Source organism: Lactuca virosa, chromosome 2 (assembly GCF_052849685.1).
Source record: "Lactuca virosa cultivar CGN04683 chromosome 2, Lactuca_virosa_CGN04683_v6, whole genome shotgun sequence".
Lineage (NCBI taxonomy): Eukaryota > Viridiplantae > Streptophyta > Magnoliopsida > Asterales > Asteraceae > Lactuca > Lactuca virosa.
In genome coordinates, this window is record NC_136427.1 from 257,700,392 (window position 1) to 257,720,434 (window position 20,043).

Consider the following 20,043-nt stretch of genomic DNA (forward strand, 5'->3'; position numbering starts at 1 on the left):
TTTGGAACCCAACTTTCTAGAGAAATGATTTTGATGATATGAGCTTTGCTAAAATCAATGTTTCCCTCTTTTGAATTAGAACGATGAACAAAATTGACCGAACCAGATTCTTGCAAAATAGCTTGATAATATTCTCGAGTTTTATATGAATCAACATAAAAGGTTTTCCCTTGACCAAAGAGATGATTTGTTAGAATATGAAAACCTTGATGTAACTTATGGATTTGAAAATCTTCAAGAATTTGAACTCTTAAGAAATTTGGATTAAGAACATAAGGAGTTTTTGTAGAAGGGCTAGGAGTAACAGATTTTTGAGTTTGAGGAGTGATAGGTTTTACAAAAGGGCTTATCGTGTTTGTTGAAGTAAATTTTGGAGTAACAAGTTTCGACTGAAGGATATTAGAATAAAGTTGTGAATTCTTAGAAGTAGGAGTTAAAGGAGAAAAACGATTTTGATTTTGAAATGGAACAAGCTTTTGAGAGACGGGCTTCTTGTCATCATGTTTGGAAGAGGACGACGAACTCATTTTCCCTGCAAAAATTCTCGAGAAAGAAAGTCAGGAAGCGAATTATTTTCTCCTTTTATAAATTCTATTTCGAAATCAAAGTTACCTAAGAGGGCTTGCCATCGAGCAAAAATTTGCTTGGAAATAATATTTTTCACATCTTTTTCTAAAATAGTTTTTGCAGATTGACAATCTATTCTTAATAAAAAAAACTTTTCATAAATAAATCATCTTCAAATTTTTTAATACATAAAACAATGCTTAAAATTTCTTTTTTGACAGTTGAATAATTTTTTTGTGTATCATTCCATGCACCAGAGTAATATCGAACCAATTGTTCTTCTTTTGAGTTAACAAATTTTTGTTTTAGAATTCCTCCGAATCCAATATCACTAGCATCGGTTTCAACTATGATATTGGCATTGGGATGAAGTAAATTTAAACATGGCAAAGTAGGAACCTTTTGTTTTATATATTTAATTATATCTGTATGTTTTTGAGTCCATGGTTCAGGATTATCTTTTAATCTATTATAAAGTGGTTTACATTAAATCCCTAAATCTTTGAAAAAATCATGGATATAATTTAAGCATCCTAAAAATCTTTGAAGTTGTCTTTTATCTTAAATTTAATCAGGAAATTTAGTAGAAAATTGCAAGCTTCTTGTAATAGGTCTAATAGTGTTTTTGACAATATCATGTCCTAAAAAACGAATTTCATTTTTAAATAAATGCATTTTTGCTGCAGAGACAGCTAAACCATTTTGATAAATTAAATCATGAAATTGATTTAAATGTTTGAAATGTTGATCAATTGATTTTGAAAAAATTAGGACATCGTCAATATAAGCAATAGCAAAACTACTTATAGGAGTTATGATATCATTCATAATATTTTGGAATTCAGAAGGGGCATTTTTTAATCCAAAAGGCATTACATTCCATTCAAAATGCCCGAAGGGAACATTAAAACCAGTTTTGTATTTATCTTCCTCATGAAGTTGTATTTGCCAAAATCCTGATTTCATATCAAACTTTGAAAATATGTTTGAATCATAAAGTTTTTTTAGCAAATTTCGTTTATTACGAATAGAATAACGAATCCATTCTAAAACTTTGTTTAAAGGTTTATAATTGATAACTAATCTTGGTGATCCTCTTTCTAATTTTGCGGCATTCATAACATAAAATGTTGAACAAGACCATGGTGATTTAGAAGGTATTATGAGTTTTTTATTTATTAAATCTTGAAATTCATTTTTACAATGACTTTCTAGTTCACTATTCATGTGAATGGCTCTAGATTTTGAAGGAATATCATTTTCATCAAAAAAATTTATATACGGTAATTTTACAATATGTTGTTTTCTATTCCAAAAGACATTAGGAATATTAGAACAGACATTTTTTTCAAATTTTAATTTTAAACCTATTATTTTATTTTGAATATTATTATAATTTAATTGATTAGTTATTCGAACATTATTTATTTCGTTAATAAGATATTTGGCTTGTTGTGTTTTATAATTAAGGACATTAATCGTTGAATATAGAGGAGGTTCACAAAATTTAAATATAATTTCTTTTCCAAAAACATTGGTTCTTATACCATCATCATGAACCATAAAAAGATATAGTTTTGTAATGAAAGTTGTTCCTAGAATTAAAGGAGAAGAGAGATCTTTTACTAAAATTAGGTGAGTTTTATAACAGTAATCTTGGTTATTACAAATATGAACATCGGAAACTTTATAATTTACAATTAATTTTGTACCTCCGGCACCAGTAAGTCTAGATGCAATTTTTTCATAGAATTGTGTAGGAAAAATTCATTCTTGAATACAATTCATATCAGCACCAGTATCACTTAAAGCAGTTAGGTTGATTTTAAAATTATCCTTGATTAAAGTAATTTGAGTGTTCCATTTTTGAGAAACTTGATTATTTATAATTTTACCAATAGTTACATTTTCAATTTTATTTTCTTCTTCGTTATTAATTTCTATATTTTTGTTTTTAAAAGTAGAAGGTTTTTCTTTTTCTAAAATTAAAATTTTATTTTTTATTTCTTTTATTTCTTGTTTTACTATTTTCAATTCTTCTTGAAGTTCTTGTATATAAATTGGCTTTGTTTCAGTAAATCTTTCATATATATTTTTTAAATTAAAATTTTCATTATTAGCAAGAGTTATGTTATTAGTTTTATTAAGCATCTGCTTTATTAATAATTCTTGGATATTTTTATCTTTTATAGAATCAAGAGAGTTTAAAAGATCTTTATCATCTTGTGAAAGAACGTTAATAGAACTACTAGTAATTACATTGATTAAATTATTACAATGACATTTACCAATACATTCGCAAATATCAGAATCTTCTGAACTTGAAGTAGTATTTTCGAGAATATTTAAATCATTTGTTTGAAAATCAGAAATACTTTCATCGGAATCTGAATCAGTATTTAAAATAATTTTTCTTATTTGTTCTTTTAAATCATCAGAAACATTTAACTAATTTATTTTTGTCTTAGCATAACAATTATTAGCTGTATGACCATTACGCCCACATTTATGACAAATAATAATATCTTTTGATTTTCTTTTAGATTTTTTATAATTTGGTTTATAAGGTTTTTTAGATTTTGAAGCATAATCTTGGCCTTTTTTATAATTTTCTGGAAGATTATATTTCCTTTTCCTGAAATATTTTGAAGATCTTTTCTTATATACTTTAGATTTTGAAGTAGACGGACCATTCAATGGCTGATAACCATATTGTTGGCAAAAATTTCTCAATTCATTTTTACTGTTAATTCTATCTTTTTTGAGCTTTTCCTTAAACCTAAGATCAGCACAAACTGCTAATCCTTCTTTATTAATGTAGTTTATTAAATCTCCATAAGTTAAATTTTGATAAGGGATAATATTATTAAAATTTTCTCTTAATTTTTGTCGAACTCTTTCTGCAAAGAGTTTTGGAAGGCCAGCAATAAAACGTTCTTTCCAATAAGACTCTTTACAATCAGGTCTCGAAAAAACTTTAACAAGATAATTATCTTTATACCATCTAAAATCAGTAATTTTCTGCAATGTAAATTCATTAAAATTTCTGAAGTTTTTTCTTGAAAAGTAGTAGGATCTCCTACAAAGTTTTTGATAATAGCAAAAATTAAAGTGTTAACCATATCATCTTCAAACGTTTGTATTTGTTGATTATTTTCTTGTTTTATAATAGCTTTCTTAGCAGATAAAATATAATCTTTTTCTTCTTGTGAAATATAGAAATCCCACCATCCTTTAAGACTGCCAGTAAAACCAGAAGTAATAATATTAACAATTTGAAGTTGAGTATTATTATGAGCTTTATAAGCATTAGCAGCCATAGTCATTTCTTGTACAATATTCATAATTTGATGTTCAGAATGGCCATCAATATTCCATTCATAAACAGAATTACCATCATATTGAGAACGATCAAATTGAAAAGTTTGTTCTTCAAGTTGAACATCTGGAAGAGAGGGTCTATTCCAATAATTTCTTATGGTTGGTTTTGGATTCTTTCCGAAAGTGCTTCGCTTTGATTGATGAATTTTATTAAGATTTGAAAAGTCATTAGTGAGTTGACTAATATCATCATTTGAATTAATAAATTGTTGAGCAAGAGTTTCAAAATTTGTGTCACTATTAATATCACTATTTTCAGATTCATCATTTGTAAGAGTATTAATATTGTTAGTGTTTGAGATATGAAGTTTTGAAAGTCTTTTTTCTAATTCGTTAATTAAATCCGTATTTCCTAGATTAAAATTACCATCGATTTGACAAGGAACAAAACTTATATTACTAGTGTTTGCCATATCTTGCTTATTAACATTCTTATCTTTGAAAAAAATTTCTTCAATTTTAACTAAATGTTCGGTAATACTAGATAAGGTTTCGTTTGCATAATTATTTTGGTAAATAATTTTTTGAAGACCCTTTTCTGTAGTTAATTGATTTGGGGCTTGAACTAAAGGAGTCGCAATAAACATATCGTTAATAATAATTTCTCATTTTGGTGGAAAATTAGCAATAATTTCTTTATTAGAAATAATATATTTATATTTTTTCTCTAAAATGGGAGTGATAGAATCATTTTTAAATGGATAATTTATTTTATGTTTAGGGGCATAAATTAATTCAAACCATTGAAAAAAAGGAGAATGAATTTTATTTGATAAAACATAATCTTCCCAAAGGCCTAAATGGAGAAATCTTAAGTAGTATGAAAAATTTTCTTCGTGCCAAGCTCTTTTTTTATTATTGTAATCTTTATAATACTCAATATTTTTTAAGTAATCAAAGTCAACTTGATATTCTAACTTCGAGAAATTCATTTTAACAGGTTGTTTTTGTTAGGATTGAAGAAATATGTTTTATTGACTCTAAATTATGACTTCGTGATTTTTCGTATTTTTTTATTCCTATCGTTAGCCAAGAAAAGTTTTTGGGGTGGTTATGCATGATATATTTATTTCAAATTTATTTAATTTGGGTTTAATATTCTCTAAGAAATTTATAAGTTTTAATAAGTATGATTCAGAGACAAGACCAGTGATTTGTTGGATTAGCGTAAAACGCGCAGATAAGGACGTAAGTCGCGGTGCCGGACCACAATCATCGACGGGACGATTCGCCTCTGTTCATCGTTATTAAAACAAGTAAGTTTTCTTATAGAATTTTAAAGCAAAATTAATTAAATATGAGTAAATTTTCTGGCATACTATCCAAAAAATATATTCCTGGTAAAAATATCGACAATGAACAAGATTATGATAATCAAATAAATTCTATTGAAGAAACCGTTAATAGCATAGAACAAAGTTTGAATAATTGGACAATACCTAAAACTAATGTTAATACAATATATAGAACATGAACTTTTGACTATTTTCAAGGTTATTTTATTAAAATGACAGAACAAACTTTGTCTATTGGTCAAAACCAACAAAATTTGCATTTGTTATCATCACGATCTATTCTAGAACATAGAATGAAATATAAATTTTTACTTGTCGGTTTAGTCCAAATTGCTATCAAGCCTCTATTTAGACTTGGAATAGATGCCCCTGTTCTCCTTATTTTAAGAGACAAGAGACATAAAGATTTTCAAAATTCTATTTTAGCTATGGCTGAAACAAATATTGCTAACGGACCTATTTATTTCAATTGTTATCTAAATTTTTCTGTAGGATTATTTGATAAAAATATTTTAGATACTTTAGTGTTAACTGTAGAAACAAAAAATTTAGAATTTAAAGATGATACAAAGCCATTAGCAATAATTTATCGTGTTTGTTACAAAACTATGACAACTACACTTGAACCGAAAACACGTTTATCAAGTCCTAAAAATGAAACAATTATTTTTTGAAGCAAATACTAACCATACCAAAGTTCACACACCAAAAAGATTAAAATGGTCTGACATAACTCAATCATGTAATTGGAACTTACAAAACGTTATCGATCCAAAACCACTAGACTCTTCAAAACAAATCTCAAATATTATAGAATATAATGATGGTTCAGTAGATATAATTTTTTCTTCCTTAAATATTTCATCATCCAGATTATCAACTTCTTTTATCCTAGAAACAGGCTCTTCAAAATCTTCGTTATCAAAGTCAAGATCTTTAAAACTAAAAATTGTTGACTATACTAATTCTATTCCCAAACCATTATATCAAGATGGTCAAAATAGTGAAAATAGTCTTCCTAGTCCTACTAAATCAGATTTTATTGATGAACTTCAAAATTTTAAACAACAAATATGAGTTCTAAAGTACAAATTAATTGTTCAAAAAATAATAAGCTTTGGGCTAATATGTTAAAAAGACATTGGAAGATAAATTCTAATATATGCAAAACCATTCAACATTTAGAAGAAACTAGAACTCATGAAGATTATAATTTATACAAAATACTTCCATATACTAATAAATATAATAAACAAATAGAAAAAATTTCTAGGCTAACGATAGGAATAAAAAAATACGAAAAATCACGAAGTCATAAGTTAGAGTCAATAAAACATATTTCTTCAATCCTAACAAAAACAACCTGTTAAAATGAATTTCTCGAATTTAGAATATCAAGTTGACTTTGATTACTTAAAAAATATTGAGTATTATAAAGATTACAATAATAAAAAAAGAGCTTGGCACGAAGAAAATGTCACAACTAGGAATTCTGATACGCTGTAAACACTTAACAAAGAGTGACATTGTAGTTAAACTTGAGAACATGTATTGTGTTAAATCAATGACAACAAAATTCCTATACAAGCATTCAAATAGTCAACAAATGTTGGAAACCCTAAAAATCCCGATTTAAGTTTATTTTTGGATTAGGATTTTCTTATTTGGCCTAATGGACCAATAAACTTCCAATTTGACTATTTTGGACTTAGAACTCTTAAATGGGCCCTAATTGGACCCATATGTATGAAACTTAATATTTTGGGCCTTATAAGCCTAAAATGAACTATGTTATATTCAATGGGCCTTATTGGGCCATCACAAATCTAAATAGCCCTAATGGGCCATAAAAATCATTCCTTGATTTATTTTGGGCCGTGAACCCTCTCCAAAGACCAATTGGGCCAAAAATCATCTAATTGGACCATAATATGGGCTTAAGCACAAAAAGGCCAAATTTCTTTTCTTTCTTCTCCCTCTCTCGGCCCAAACCACAAAACATGGGGAGGAAGAGTTGACTTTCCTACATGCCACCTCACAATTATACATGGGATATCCATGCAAACTAACCACTAAACAATACTCAATCCCATACATCCATGCAACTCTCTCTCTTCTCCTCTCTTTTTCTTCTTCAGCCGAGAACACAAAGGGAAAGACACACCTCACAAATTCTCTCCAAACACTCTTAAAGAACACTCTTGCTTCTTCATCAAAAATTTCGAGATTTTAGAGCTTTCAAGAAGGATTTTCCATAAGAGACATCATCTTAGGTAAGTTGATGCTTGGATCCATAATCTATACTCTTTGTTTTATCGAAAATCTCTCCTTAACTCATACAAAATTCGTGATCTAGCCTCTTAGAACTCATCTAAGCCAAAGATCCTCCAAGAAGCTTGCTAGGCCGAGAATAGCATCAAACTTCTTCCATTCTTCTTCAAAACCGAACCCACAAACTCAAGGTGAGTTCATACCCCTCTCTTTTCGATTTTCACAAGTTTTTATGGGGGAGAATGCAAGTAAAATGTGTAGATCTATGTGTATGTGTATGCTATGTATGATTTCATGTATGTATGTGTGATTTTATGTGCTTATGTGTTGAATATGTAAACAAAAAGGAAAGAAATCTCGAAATCTATGGCCCAAGAAGGAAAAAAAACATGATCTAAGATGTATTACACTAAACAAGTCAAGAAAATTACCCTCCAAGATTATGATAAACATATTGTAACATAAAACCCATTTTTGGGCTTAACTTGTCAAATAAACAAAAGTTTGGGTAAAAATTGCCATTTACGGTTTTCTTAAGGGTCAAAAGAGTCAAAACAGTTAAAATAAGTATTTTTATGAATATTATGCTCTTCAAAAAACTTGAAATGTAAATTGTAGCTTAATGGGCCAATTTTTGGGCTTTTCGGCCCATTAAACCCAAAATTGCGAAAAACATGATTTTCAAGGGGCTGAAATGATAAATTCCTCAAAACAGTGGATAAAAAGTTAAACAAAACTATTTCAAGGGTTAAAATGCTTTTCTTTCCCAAAAAGGATCATAAATGTAAAGTTTTTGGATTTTGGGCCAAAATTGTAAAAGTTGCAAAAAGTTTGGGCTTTAACCGAAAAACACTTTTCTGGAAGGGCTGAAACTGCCAAAAAATAAGTTTTGAGTTAAAAATATCACTTGAACAAGTCTATGGGTCAAAGGTGTCAAGAAAATGGTTTAAGGGCTTCAAATGTCTTTTGTATATATAAAGGACTAAAATTGTTATTTTTATTAAAGAAGGGCTGAAAAGGGTCAAACCAACATTTTGAACCAATTATTTTATTTTTAAGATAATTGAATCAAAAGTACCAAAAACTACAACTCGTGAAAATAGAGAGATGAATATACGTATAAATCCAAATATCGTTATAAACAAATCGACCGGTTTCGTGTCGATACAAAAATAACAATCGTCCAATCAAACCTTCCAACAATTATACAATACCTAAAACAAGTAAACATTCAAAACTTTGGGCTTGAAAGTTCCAATCGTGCTTGTTGGGTCTTTGTGACCCATTAACATGATTTTTGGGCCCAAGGGATAATAATAATAAATGTTATTGGGCCTTCTATGACCCAATTTCATATTTAAGGGACCCTCAATCGTTTTTAAGTGCCATTGGGCCTTAGTGGCCCATTAGCATTGCTAGTAAGGTCCAAGTAAATCAAATGCGAAATGGGCCAACGTGTCCTTCGTATACCCAACAGCCTAAAATAACACACGAAAGTAGCAAGACTTTGTATTCCTCTTCTCCTCGTTTGTTAGGCTTATGTGTAATCAAAGTAAACAAATTCAGGTCATTAATCAATAGTAATCAATGTTGTTTGGATTAAGTGAGTAATATCGGGCGACACCTCTAAGTGTCGTTCATAGTCTGTAGTTATTATCAACTTCTTTTATCCCACATTATCAACTTCAGTTGTTCGCTACAGTTAGACTCGGCCAGTCTAGGGTGACAAATTCTTAAGATCAATCCCGGCGTACGTTAGGTTGCCAAGACAGACGAAATAGTCATTATTATGCATGGTTATAACGACTCACATAATTAATTAATCCAATACCATCCGAGTAATCAAGGAAGAGTAATCAAAATCATTCGTTGTGGCGGTATAGCAATTTGAAAAACAATTATATTTTATGTTATCGGAAAACATCGGGTTTTTCGAGGAAATCAACACCACTCGCTCGTATTTTTCTATAACTATAATACAAAACTCCCTTTTATACACGTTTTGAAATCATTCATGCATCAACTTATGGATCTTCACACTTTGGTAAACAATTGTCTTTTCAGAAAATATCGGATTTTCTGGGTTTTATAAACTACACAAATCATTTTATCACAACCCTGCTTATGAACTCACCAACATTTCATATGTTGACCGTTTTCAAAATAACTTGTATTCTCAGGTAACAGGTAAGCTGAAGGGTAATATCAAGTAGGTTAGGATGTTATGTTTTGAAAACTCTCAAACAATTTATGTTATGAATGTGTAATATTTAAAACAATGTACTGGATGTGAACAATATCAATTGTAATGTATTGATGCATGGTGATGTTTATGTTATGATTCATGTATATTCATTGTGATGATATTCAATTTAAGTCACGCGAGCCCTCAGACGTTTCCGCCGTCTGGTTTCGGGGGTGTGACAGAAAATTTTTCATACTACTTAAGATTTCTCCATTTAGGCCTTTGGGAAGATTATGTTTTATCAAATAAAATTCATTCTCCTTTTTTTCAATGGTTTGAATTAATTTATGCCCCTAAACATAAAATAAGTTACCCATTTAAAAATGATTCTATCACTCCCATTTTAGAGAAAAAATATAAAGATGTTATTTCTAATAAAGAAATTATTGCTAATTTTCCACCAAAAGGAGAAATTATTATTAACAATATGTTTATTGCGACTCCTTTAGTTCAAGCCCCAAATCAATTAACTACTGAAAAGGGTCTTCAAAAAATTATTTACCAAAATAATTATGCAAACGAAACCTTATCTAGTATTACCGAACATTTAGTTAAAATTGAAGAAATTTTTTTCAAAGATAAGAATGTTAATAAGCAAGATATGGCAAGCACTAGTAATATAAGTTTTGTTCCTTGTCAAATCGATGGTAATTTTAATCTAGGAAATACGGATTTAATTAACGAATTAGAAAAAAGACTTTCAAAACTTCATATCTCAAACACTAACAATATTAATACTCTTACAAATGATGAATCTGAAAATAGTGATATTAATAGTGAAACAAATTTTGAAACTCTTGCTCAACAATTTATTAATTCAAATGATGATATTAGTCAACTCACTAATGACTTTTCAAATCTTAATAAAATTCATCAATCAAAGCGAAGCACTTTCGGAAAGAATCCAAAACCAACCATAAGAAATTATTGGAATAGACCCTCTCTTCCAGATGTTCAACTTGAAGAACGAACTTTTCAATTTGATCGTTCTCAATATGATGATAATTTTGTTTATGAATGGAATATTGATGGCCATTCTGAACATCAAATTATGAATATTGTACAAGAAATGACTATGGCTGCTAATGCTTATAAAGCTCATAATAATACTCAACTTCAAATTGTTAATATTATTACATCTGGTTTTACTGGCAGTCTTAAAGGATGGTGAGATTTCTATATTTTACAAGAAGAAAAAGATTATATTTTATCTGCTAAGAAAGCTATTATAAAACAAGAAAATAATCAACAAATACAAACGTTTGAAGATGATATGGTTAACACTTTAATTTTTGCTATTATCAAAAACTTTGTAGGAGATCCTACTACTTTTCAAGAAAAAACTTCAGAAATTTTAATGAATTTACATTGCAGAAAACTTACTGATTTTAGATGGTATAAAGATAATTATCTTGTTAAAGTTTTTTCGAGACCTGATTGTAAAGAGTCTTATTGGAAAGAACGTTTTATTGCTGGCCTTCTAAAACTCTTTGCAGAAAGAGTTCGACAAAAATTAAGAGAAAATTTTAATAATACCATCCCTTATCAAAATTTAACTTATGGAGATTTAATAAACTACATTAATAAAGAGGGATTAGCAGTTTGTGCTGATCTTAGGTTTAAGGAAAAGCTCAAAAAAGATAGAATTAACAGTAAAAATGAATTGGGAAATTTTTGCCAACAATATGGTTATCAGCCCTTGAATGGTCCGTCTACTTCAAAATCTAAAGTATATAAGAAAAGATCTTCAAAATATTTCAGGAAAAGGAAATATAATCTTCCAGAAAATTATAAAAAAGGCCAAGATTATGCTTCAAAATCTAAAAAACCTTATAAACCAAATTATAAAAAATCTAAAAGAAAATCAAAAGATATTATTATTTGTCATAAATGTGGGCGTAATGGTCATACAGCTAATAATTGTTATGCTAAGACAAAAATAAATTAGTTAAATGTTTCTGATGATTTAAAAGAACAAATAAGAAAAATTATTTTAAATACTGATTCAGATTCCGATGAAAGTATTTCTGATTTTCAAACAAATGATTTAAATATTCTCGAAAATACTACTTCAAGTTCAGAAGATTCTGATATTTGCGAATGTATTGGTAAATGTCATTGTAATAATTTAATCAATGTAATTACTAGTAGTTCTATTAACGTTCTTTCACAAGATGATAAAGATCTTTTAAACTCTCTTGATTCTATAAAAGATAAAAATATCCAAGAATTATTAATAAAGCAGATGCTTAATAAAACTAATAGCATAACTCTTGCTAATAATGAAAATTTTAATTTAAAAAATATATATGAAAGATTTACTGAAGCAAAGACAATTTCTATGCAAGAACTTCAAGAAGAATTAAAAATAGTAAAACAAGAAATAAAAGAAATAAAACATAAACCATTTCTTGTTTTACTATTTTTAATTCTTCTTGAAGTTCTTGCATAGAAATTGGCTTTGCTTCAGTAAATCTTTCATATATATTTTTTAAATTAAAATTTTCATTATTAGCAGGAGTTATGTTATTAGTTTTATTAAGCATCTGCTTTATTAATAATTCTTGGATGAACAGAGGCGAATAACGATGAACAGAGGCGAATCATCCCGACGATGATTGTGGTCCGACACCGCGACTTACGTCCTTATCTGCGCGTTTTACGCTAATCCAACAAATCACTGGTCTTGTCTCTGAATCATACTTATTAAAACTTATAAATTTCTTAGAGAATATTAAACGCAAATTAAATAAATTTGAAATAAATATATCATGTATAACCACCCCAAAAACTTTTCGTGGCTCTGATACCATAAATACCATATTTACTATGACATAAATACCATATTAACTATGACATAAATATCATTTTAGAAAACAAATAGTTTTATTCATATATATATATATATATATATATATATATATATATATATATATATATATATATATATATATATATATATATATATATATATATGGGTTATTTGGAAAACAAAAAAACCCTAAAAATCATAAAAATGCATAAAAAAATACTTAGAAATCACAAAACTTTATTTTGAATTTTTTTTTTTGAAAAAATCGCAGCTTTCTATACAAATTCGCTGAAAATTTTTTGAAAAAAAAAACAAATTATCAAAAAAAAGATTGATTTTTTTATTTTTTTTCATCGAATTTTAAGAAAAAGCTGCGATTTTTTATAAAAAAACTCAAAAAAAAGTATTGTGATCTCTAAGTATTTTTTTATGCATTTTTATGATATTTAATGTTTTTTTTAGGTTTTTTTGTTTTCCATAGAATCTAAGCATATATATATATATATATATATATATATATATATATATATATATATATATATATACACACACACACATAGGGGTGAGATCCGTTGATAAGTCATAGTTTCCGAGAACCCGAGAACTAAAGATGGAGCGTTAGATCAAAATTAACTCATTAAGGGCTTGATCGTCATCTTACCAATCTTATTTAATGTTTGGTTTTCTGTGTTTTTGGAAATATTAATAAAAATGTCTAAAAATTATCATAATAAATCAAAATTTTGAATTTTCTTAAAAAAAATAATAATTTTCGAATTTTTAAAAATATGCAGATTTTTAAATTTTTTTTAGAAAACATGAAGTTTAAAAAAAATGAAATTTTCCTTTTTAAAAATAAAAAAAACTGCAATTTTTTAAAATAATAAATTTTTAAAAATCAGTAAACTATAAGAAAAAATATATATATGGAATATCTAACAAAAAAACTATAATTTTTTTAACAAAAAAATCAACGTTCAACTGCATATATGCATATTTTTTCAAGTGCATATATGCATATTTCTTATACTATAATATTTATAAGTAAATCATAAAAAAAAAATAATAACTATTTTTATTTATTAATCTATAAACACAATAGTCCAAGTATTTTAAAGATACAAAATAAAATATAAAAAAACAAAAAATGCTACATATTTTCAAAGCGTTTTCATGTCTTCATGTCAAGATTTTCATATTTTTTTCTTCAATTTGTCACTTTTCACCTCTTCAATATTTTCTACAAAATCTTCCAAATCTACAAGAAAATTTTAAAAAAAATGTTTAATGCAAGAACATTCACAAAAAAAAAATGTATATATCATGTAAAATTCACATGTGATTATATAATATGATATTCACATGTTATTGTTTCTTGTAAGATTCATACGTGAATTACATGTGAGTCACATGTAATTCATATATGATCCACTTGTTATTTACATGTGAATCACATGTGATTCATATGTAAATTACATGTGATTTACATGTGAATTACATGTGATTTACATGTGATTTGCTTGTGATTTACATGTGACTGTGATTCATATGTGAATTATATGTGATTTACATGTGAATCACATGTAATTCATATGTGATTTATATGTGAATCGCATGCACATGTAAATTACATGTGATTTACATGTAAATCACATGTAATTCATATATGATTCACTTGTGATTCATATGTGATTGCCTTGTGATTTACATGTGATTCACTTGTGATTTACATGTGAATCATATGTAATTTACATGTGAATTACATGTAATTCATATGTAATTCATACGTGATTTACATGTGAATGTGATTCATATGTGAATTACATGTGATTTACATTTGAATCACATGTAATTCATATGTGATTTATATATGATTTACATGTGAATCGCATGTGATTCACATGTGAATCACATACTTCAAACACTATAATCCATATACAGTACATTCTAATTTAATTACAGAAAAACTATATCTTTTTTTTTTCGGGACCCGCACTCTGTCAAATTCTCTCATCTGTTAAAAACTACAAAAAAAGTTGATTTTAATGAAAAAAAACAAACCATGATCCATCTTGCATTTGTATTTTCGCTAAGTATCCACTTGCACATGTGAGGAAACCTTCTATTTCTTTTCTTCTATGTTGAAGGTATAACTTTATAAAAAGTGTCACTCTTTCCATGGAGCCATTTTCCTCAAAATCATGTTTAAAAAATTGTGTAGTCTCCATGTTCACTCCCATGGCTGCAAAAATAATGGAAAAGTTGTCCTCTTCTCCACCCGACTGTAAAATCAAAAATTCTCAATCTTTTGTGTATTTAATACTGCTAAAATCACACAAAATTCAATTTGGAGTAAAAAAAAGAATCAAGAGAAATAACAATGTATTTTCTTTTCACATATAATAGCAACATACTTACATTTTGCTATTACGCGTAAAGAAATGTGTGTAGATTGCTACTATGGGTAAAAAAGGCAAGTAGATTGTCCACATTGATTAAAAAAAGTTGAAGTACATTGCTATTTCTTGAAATAATACCTCAAGCAAGTTTTCAGTTTTTTCCAATCACTTGATTAAACCAGCTTGACGACAGATTTGAGCAGCAATCTCATTGTGAGGAAGACCAACGGCAGAAAATAAAGGAATCTTTTGTCCTCTAGCAATTGAATTCATCACATCAATTGTGGAGATACCAGTCTGGATCATTTCTTCTGGATATGTTCTCTCACTAGGGTTGATAGAACTTCCTGAAATAATAATAACTACTTGCTAATAATAATGCAAATCCAACAACAACTAATCTTCTATACCTCAGTTATGCTGGATAATTTATGGACTAAAATATCGACAATCGTCTCATTAGATTTAAACATCTTGATTTGCAAATCAGCAAGCAAAGCAACAGCCAATTGATTATCATGGTCTGAACAATAGTTTTTTATATCTGCCTGAGGCTTTATAAAAACTTGAAAATCATCACTGTACCTAAGTAGTTATCAACCTAAAAATGAAAGCAATTTAATTATCCACCAAAGTTAAAATCAAAAGATTAGAAACAAGATTACCATATAAATAGTCGAGCCATTTTTTATTTTATTTATTACCTGTTTGAATAAACACCAATAAAAAAGTCACTTACATCAGATTTAAGCATCGGCTGGAGTATATCAGCAACATCATGAATTTGATACATCACTATCGCTTTCATTGTCAACTTATCACCGTGATTACGTAGATGATCAAAAGTATCTCCATGATAAACGTCATTGTCCTCATCGCCCACTGGTTCAAGAAGAGAAAGAACATCGATCAGGAACACCATGAATCATAAGCCAATCATTGTAATACATGTTCAGAAATGTGATCGGACGTTCATTCACCTTCGGCTTTCTTTAAAAATTAATCTAAATTCCTAAAAATTACTAAAAAAGCATAAATGATCCCACTCTTTAATCTACAACAAAAAATTTACAATTCATACAATCATTCATAGAAACGTATTTTTAAATCACAAATCAACAATCGACATGATATGAAAAAGTCAACAGAAACTGTTTGAAAGCAACAAAATTGTAAATCACAAATCAACAATCGACATGATATGTAAAAATCAACAGGAAACCGATTGAAAACAATAGAAAATCGATTTGAGAAGTTATCAGAGACTAAAAATTTCGATCAAAAGTGTCGGAAATCGATTTGATTGTAACGTACCTGGTTCGTTGTGAACGAAGACAAACTTCCAGATCGTGCATGCGATTTCAATCCCCAATGTTTTGACAATCTATGAAGTGGTGTTTGTAGACAACGATTGTAGGGGAAATTGGTGGTGATTGTGGCGTAAATCGATACTGATTGAGGTTAACAATCGATCCATAGTGATTGTGTCCAATTCGATCCTCAGTGTGGTGTTGAAAGTGGTGGAAATTGACATTAGAGACATTCGTCGGACGGAGGCGACGACTGGAGAGGGGAGGCGTGAAGAAGATGAGATAAGAGAGAGAAAGAGAGAAAGAAGACGTAAGAGAAGAGAGAGAGAGAGGTTAAATTAAAATTAATTATAATTAGTTAATAAATTGAAATGGTATGTTTTATGTCCATTATGCCCTTGTGATTTTTTTCAAAAAGTCTAACATACCATTAAGATTAGCGATAATTACAATTATACCATCATCAATCTAATCCGTCTAAAAAATTGATCCGACGTTCCACTTTTAGTTATCGGGTTCTCGGGAAACTTTGAGTTCTCAAATGATCATTCCTCTCTCTCTCTCTCTCTCTATATATATATATATATATATATATATATATATATAGGCTTATGTTATTATATTCTAACTAATTATTGTGTGAATGTATGAATGATTGTGGGCCAATCATTTTACTTATTTTAAGAAAATGATTAATACATATTATTGAATTAAATATAATTGAAAAATACCATCTAATTTAACTAGAAAGATATTTTAGTCAATTAATATAGATTTAATAAAGGAAATTTGCATATTTTAAGGGATCATAGATTCTATTAATTTTAAAAATCCGATTTTACGAATTATAATGTTTTTAATTCGGACATTCTGACAGAATATGTTTGAGTATGTTCAAAAATAAAAATATTCTTGAACCATAAAATAATAAAAATATTTTTGAACATATTTCTTTATCATGACTTTAAAATTTTCTTGTAGAATAACAAAATTCTCGAACCATCTATTGAATAATTAAAACAAAAATTACATTAATTCTTATAGAATACATGTAATAATTGCTAAGAATTACATTTATTGTTAAGGAATAAAACTAAAAAACTGTCAAATCGAAAAAAAAAACATCAAAATCTAACAAATATACTAATTCATTCTAAAAGAATAATGTTGCTAAGAAACACTTTTAATTTTGTTGTCCGTTCTTCAAGCATCAACTTCTGTGAAAACAAATCCAATTGTAGTTTAGAATCCAATAACGTATTAGCAAATGATAAATAAAAAACTATATTCCTTTGGAAAAATATGCGGACTTGTTAACTGCACCAAAACCAATAACCAAAGATTGTAGAACATGTATAATCAATGAAAAAATATCCTTATTCCATTCCAACAGAATTAGAATTCGTGCTTTCATTCCGATAGAATTTGAATTCGTGATTCCATTCCGATAGAATTGGAATTGTATAAAATACACAAACCACTAAGGGATTACTAGAAAGTAGTTTCATAAGTTGATGGACAAATATATGAATCATACACAGAAAGGATGAGTAAAATTTGTGACAACTTGGACGCCTCTTAAAGATGACCAACCATCCATGAAATTGAAAACCATCATATAATGAATATTAAAATAAAAAACTCATCAAATTCCACACAACATATATGCTCCAGGAAACAAGTTTTTGTCATCATTGTTTTATATAAAAAACAATCAAGTTAATACAAATAAAAATAAAACTTACTATGAAAGTCAAACAGATATAACATGCGATTCAATAATATATCTCAGTTTTAAAAATATGGTTGAATTTTGAACTTTAAATCTCAAAATAGACGATATCCTCCAATAGCCACAAGCCAAAAACTCCATAAACAGTTTAGAATTGGCATATAGATTACAATAAAAGCTTATAGATCTAATGAAATAAAAAAAATGCCGATAAAAAAAAAAGTTTAAATTGCAAGATACAGGGAATAAATCAACACTAAATCTAACAGATAGGATTAATTACCTATTTTATTATTAAGAAGAAAAATATTACCTCAAAAGCCTGTGTTCGTATGTATCAAGCCCAGCAAAAATCGACAAACCTTGATGAACCCTAGATTGTTAAGATTTTTGTTACGATGGCAACCGGTAAAGCTCGAATAAACTTCAATTTCACCTGATGGGAAAGCCCAAGGAACCATAGACAAACATTAAATTCAAATCACGAATTGTTCTTTCATTGCAATATCCACTACATAGAAAAAGATGAAATAAACCTTGTTCAAGTGAACATACAAAACTGAGTTTAAATTCTCTAAAAATCTTGATACCAAATAAATAATCCAACTTAAGCAACAACATCTAGAAAAGCTCTCCCACGCTGGCGATTTGCAAGGGGTCCATGACATCCAAGAAGCTGCAATGTAAATTACAAGATTACCCATTAGTAACTGCTATACCAAAACTCAATTACAATTAAAAATGTATGATATGATTCATTAAACGCATCCAAGAAACACATACCTTAGCGTTAACACCATCAGACATGATTCTGTTCTCAAATTTCCATTGCACATAATCAGTTCGGCTAAACTTGGTGAATCCCCTGAAATCAACACAACAAAAAGATTAGGAAAACGTCAACTAGAACAGAATTCTTCATTTAACATAGTGTATAAAGTAAAAAATGGGATTTGGGAAAAATAGTTTTAAATTTATACCATTTCCTGCTGACAATGATCTTTTGACGACCAGGGAACTTGAACTTAGCACGACAAAGTGCCTCATGGGCATGCTGACTATTACCATCCTTGCATCGAACAGAAAGAAGAACTTGACCGATGCTAACACGGGCACATACACCCTGTGGTTTCCCAAAAATCGACAAACCTTGATGAATCCTAGATTGTTAGGATTTGGGTTACGATGGCAACCGGTAAATCTCGAATAAACTTTATTTCACCTGATGGGATCGGTCGGAGGTGTGGACGTCGGTAGGGAGCGACGGAGTAGACATGGCAGGCAAATGACGTCGATGAGTAATTGTTGATGGCGATGGCAATCGATTTTTGTAGAACTGAAGTTCGATTTTGTAGTCTATTCCAATTTTGCAGATCGGCCAAGATTTGGTTGTTAGGTGCAATTTGTGCACCTTTTTGCACACCTTTTAGTCCCATTTCATGCATCTATTTAGCATAAGTGTTCTTCCTTTTTCTTGCATTTCATCATATTCACGTTAGTCTCTAGAACAACCTTATTTGCACACTTTCATGTCTTTTTCAGGTAAACCGGAGCTTGGAATGTGCTTTGGGAGGTGCCGGGAAGCATTGGTGAAGATTTCGGGATGATCGGACGAAGAACGGAAAAGTTGGAAAAATCAAGTTTGGATTCGGAGTCAGAGGGGTACACGGGTCGTGTTGGATTTACACTGAAAAGTGAGCACGGGGCGTGTTTGACCAAGAAGAAGCTGTTGACCATGCTGAACACGGGCCGTGTCAGTTTAGTGCAAATCAACACGGGCCGTGTTGACTGCTGAACACGACCCGTGTCAGTTTAGCCTATTTTGACACGAGCCGTGTTCGACCCAAAAACTGTCTTTTGGCAGTTTTTCCTATTTTTCATATCACGGGAATTGGGTCAGTTTTACACACAGAGAACATACCAGAGCACTTTTGGAGAGGAGAATTCAAGGGTTTTAGCAAGGGTTTGTCCGTTAATCATTGGGAAACATTTTAATTCCTTCTTTGTAAGCACTTTAGCACTTAATTTCAT

General features: G+C 29.0%; 1 protein-coding gene across 1 annotated transcript; it reads right to left on the reverse strand.

Moving 5' to 3' along the window:
* Positions 1-18,579: 18,579 nt before the first annotated feature.
* LOC145158429 (large ribosomal subunit protein uL16-like) lies at positions 18,580-20,043 on the reverse strand. Its single transcript, XM_079077330.1, has 4 exons — positions 19,934-20,043; positions 18,993-19,172; positions 18,796-18,877; positions 18,580-18,688 (listed from the first exon to the last, which is right to left on the reverse strand). Exons 1-4 carry the CDS (start codon positions 20,041-20,043, stop codon positions 18,620-18,622), a joined length of 441 nt encoding a protein of 146 aa, XP_078933456.1. The 3' UTR covers positions 18,580-18,619.

Coding starts and splice junctions, on each gene's coding strand:
- LOC145158429 (XM_079077330.1), bottom strand. CDS start 20,043: ATGAAATTAAGTGCTAAAGTGCTTACAAAGAAGGAATTAAAATGTTTC. Junction 18,878..18,992: donor ATCATTGTCAGCAGGAAATG/GTATAAATTTAA, acceptor TGTTGATTTCAG/GGGATTCACCAAGTTTAGCC. Junction 18,689..18,795: donor CTGATGGTGTTAACGCTAAG/GTATGTGTTTCT, acceptor TTTACATTGCAG/CTTCTTGGATGTCATGGACC.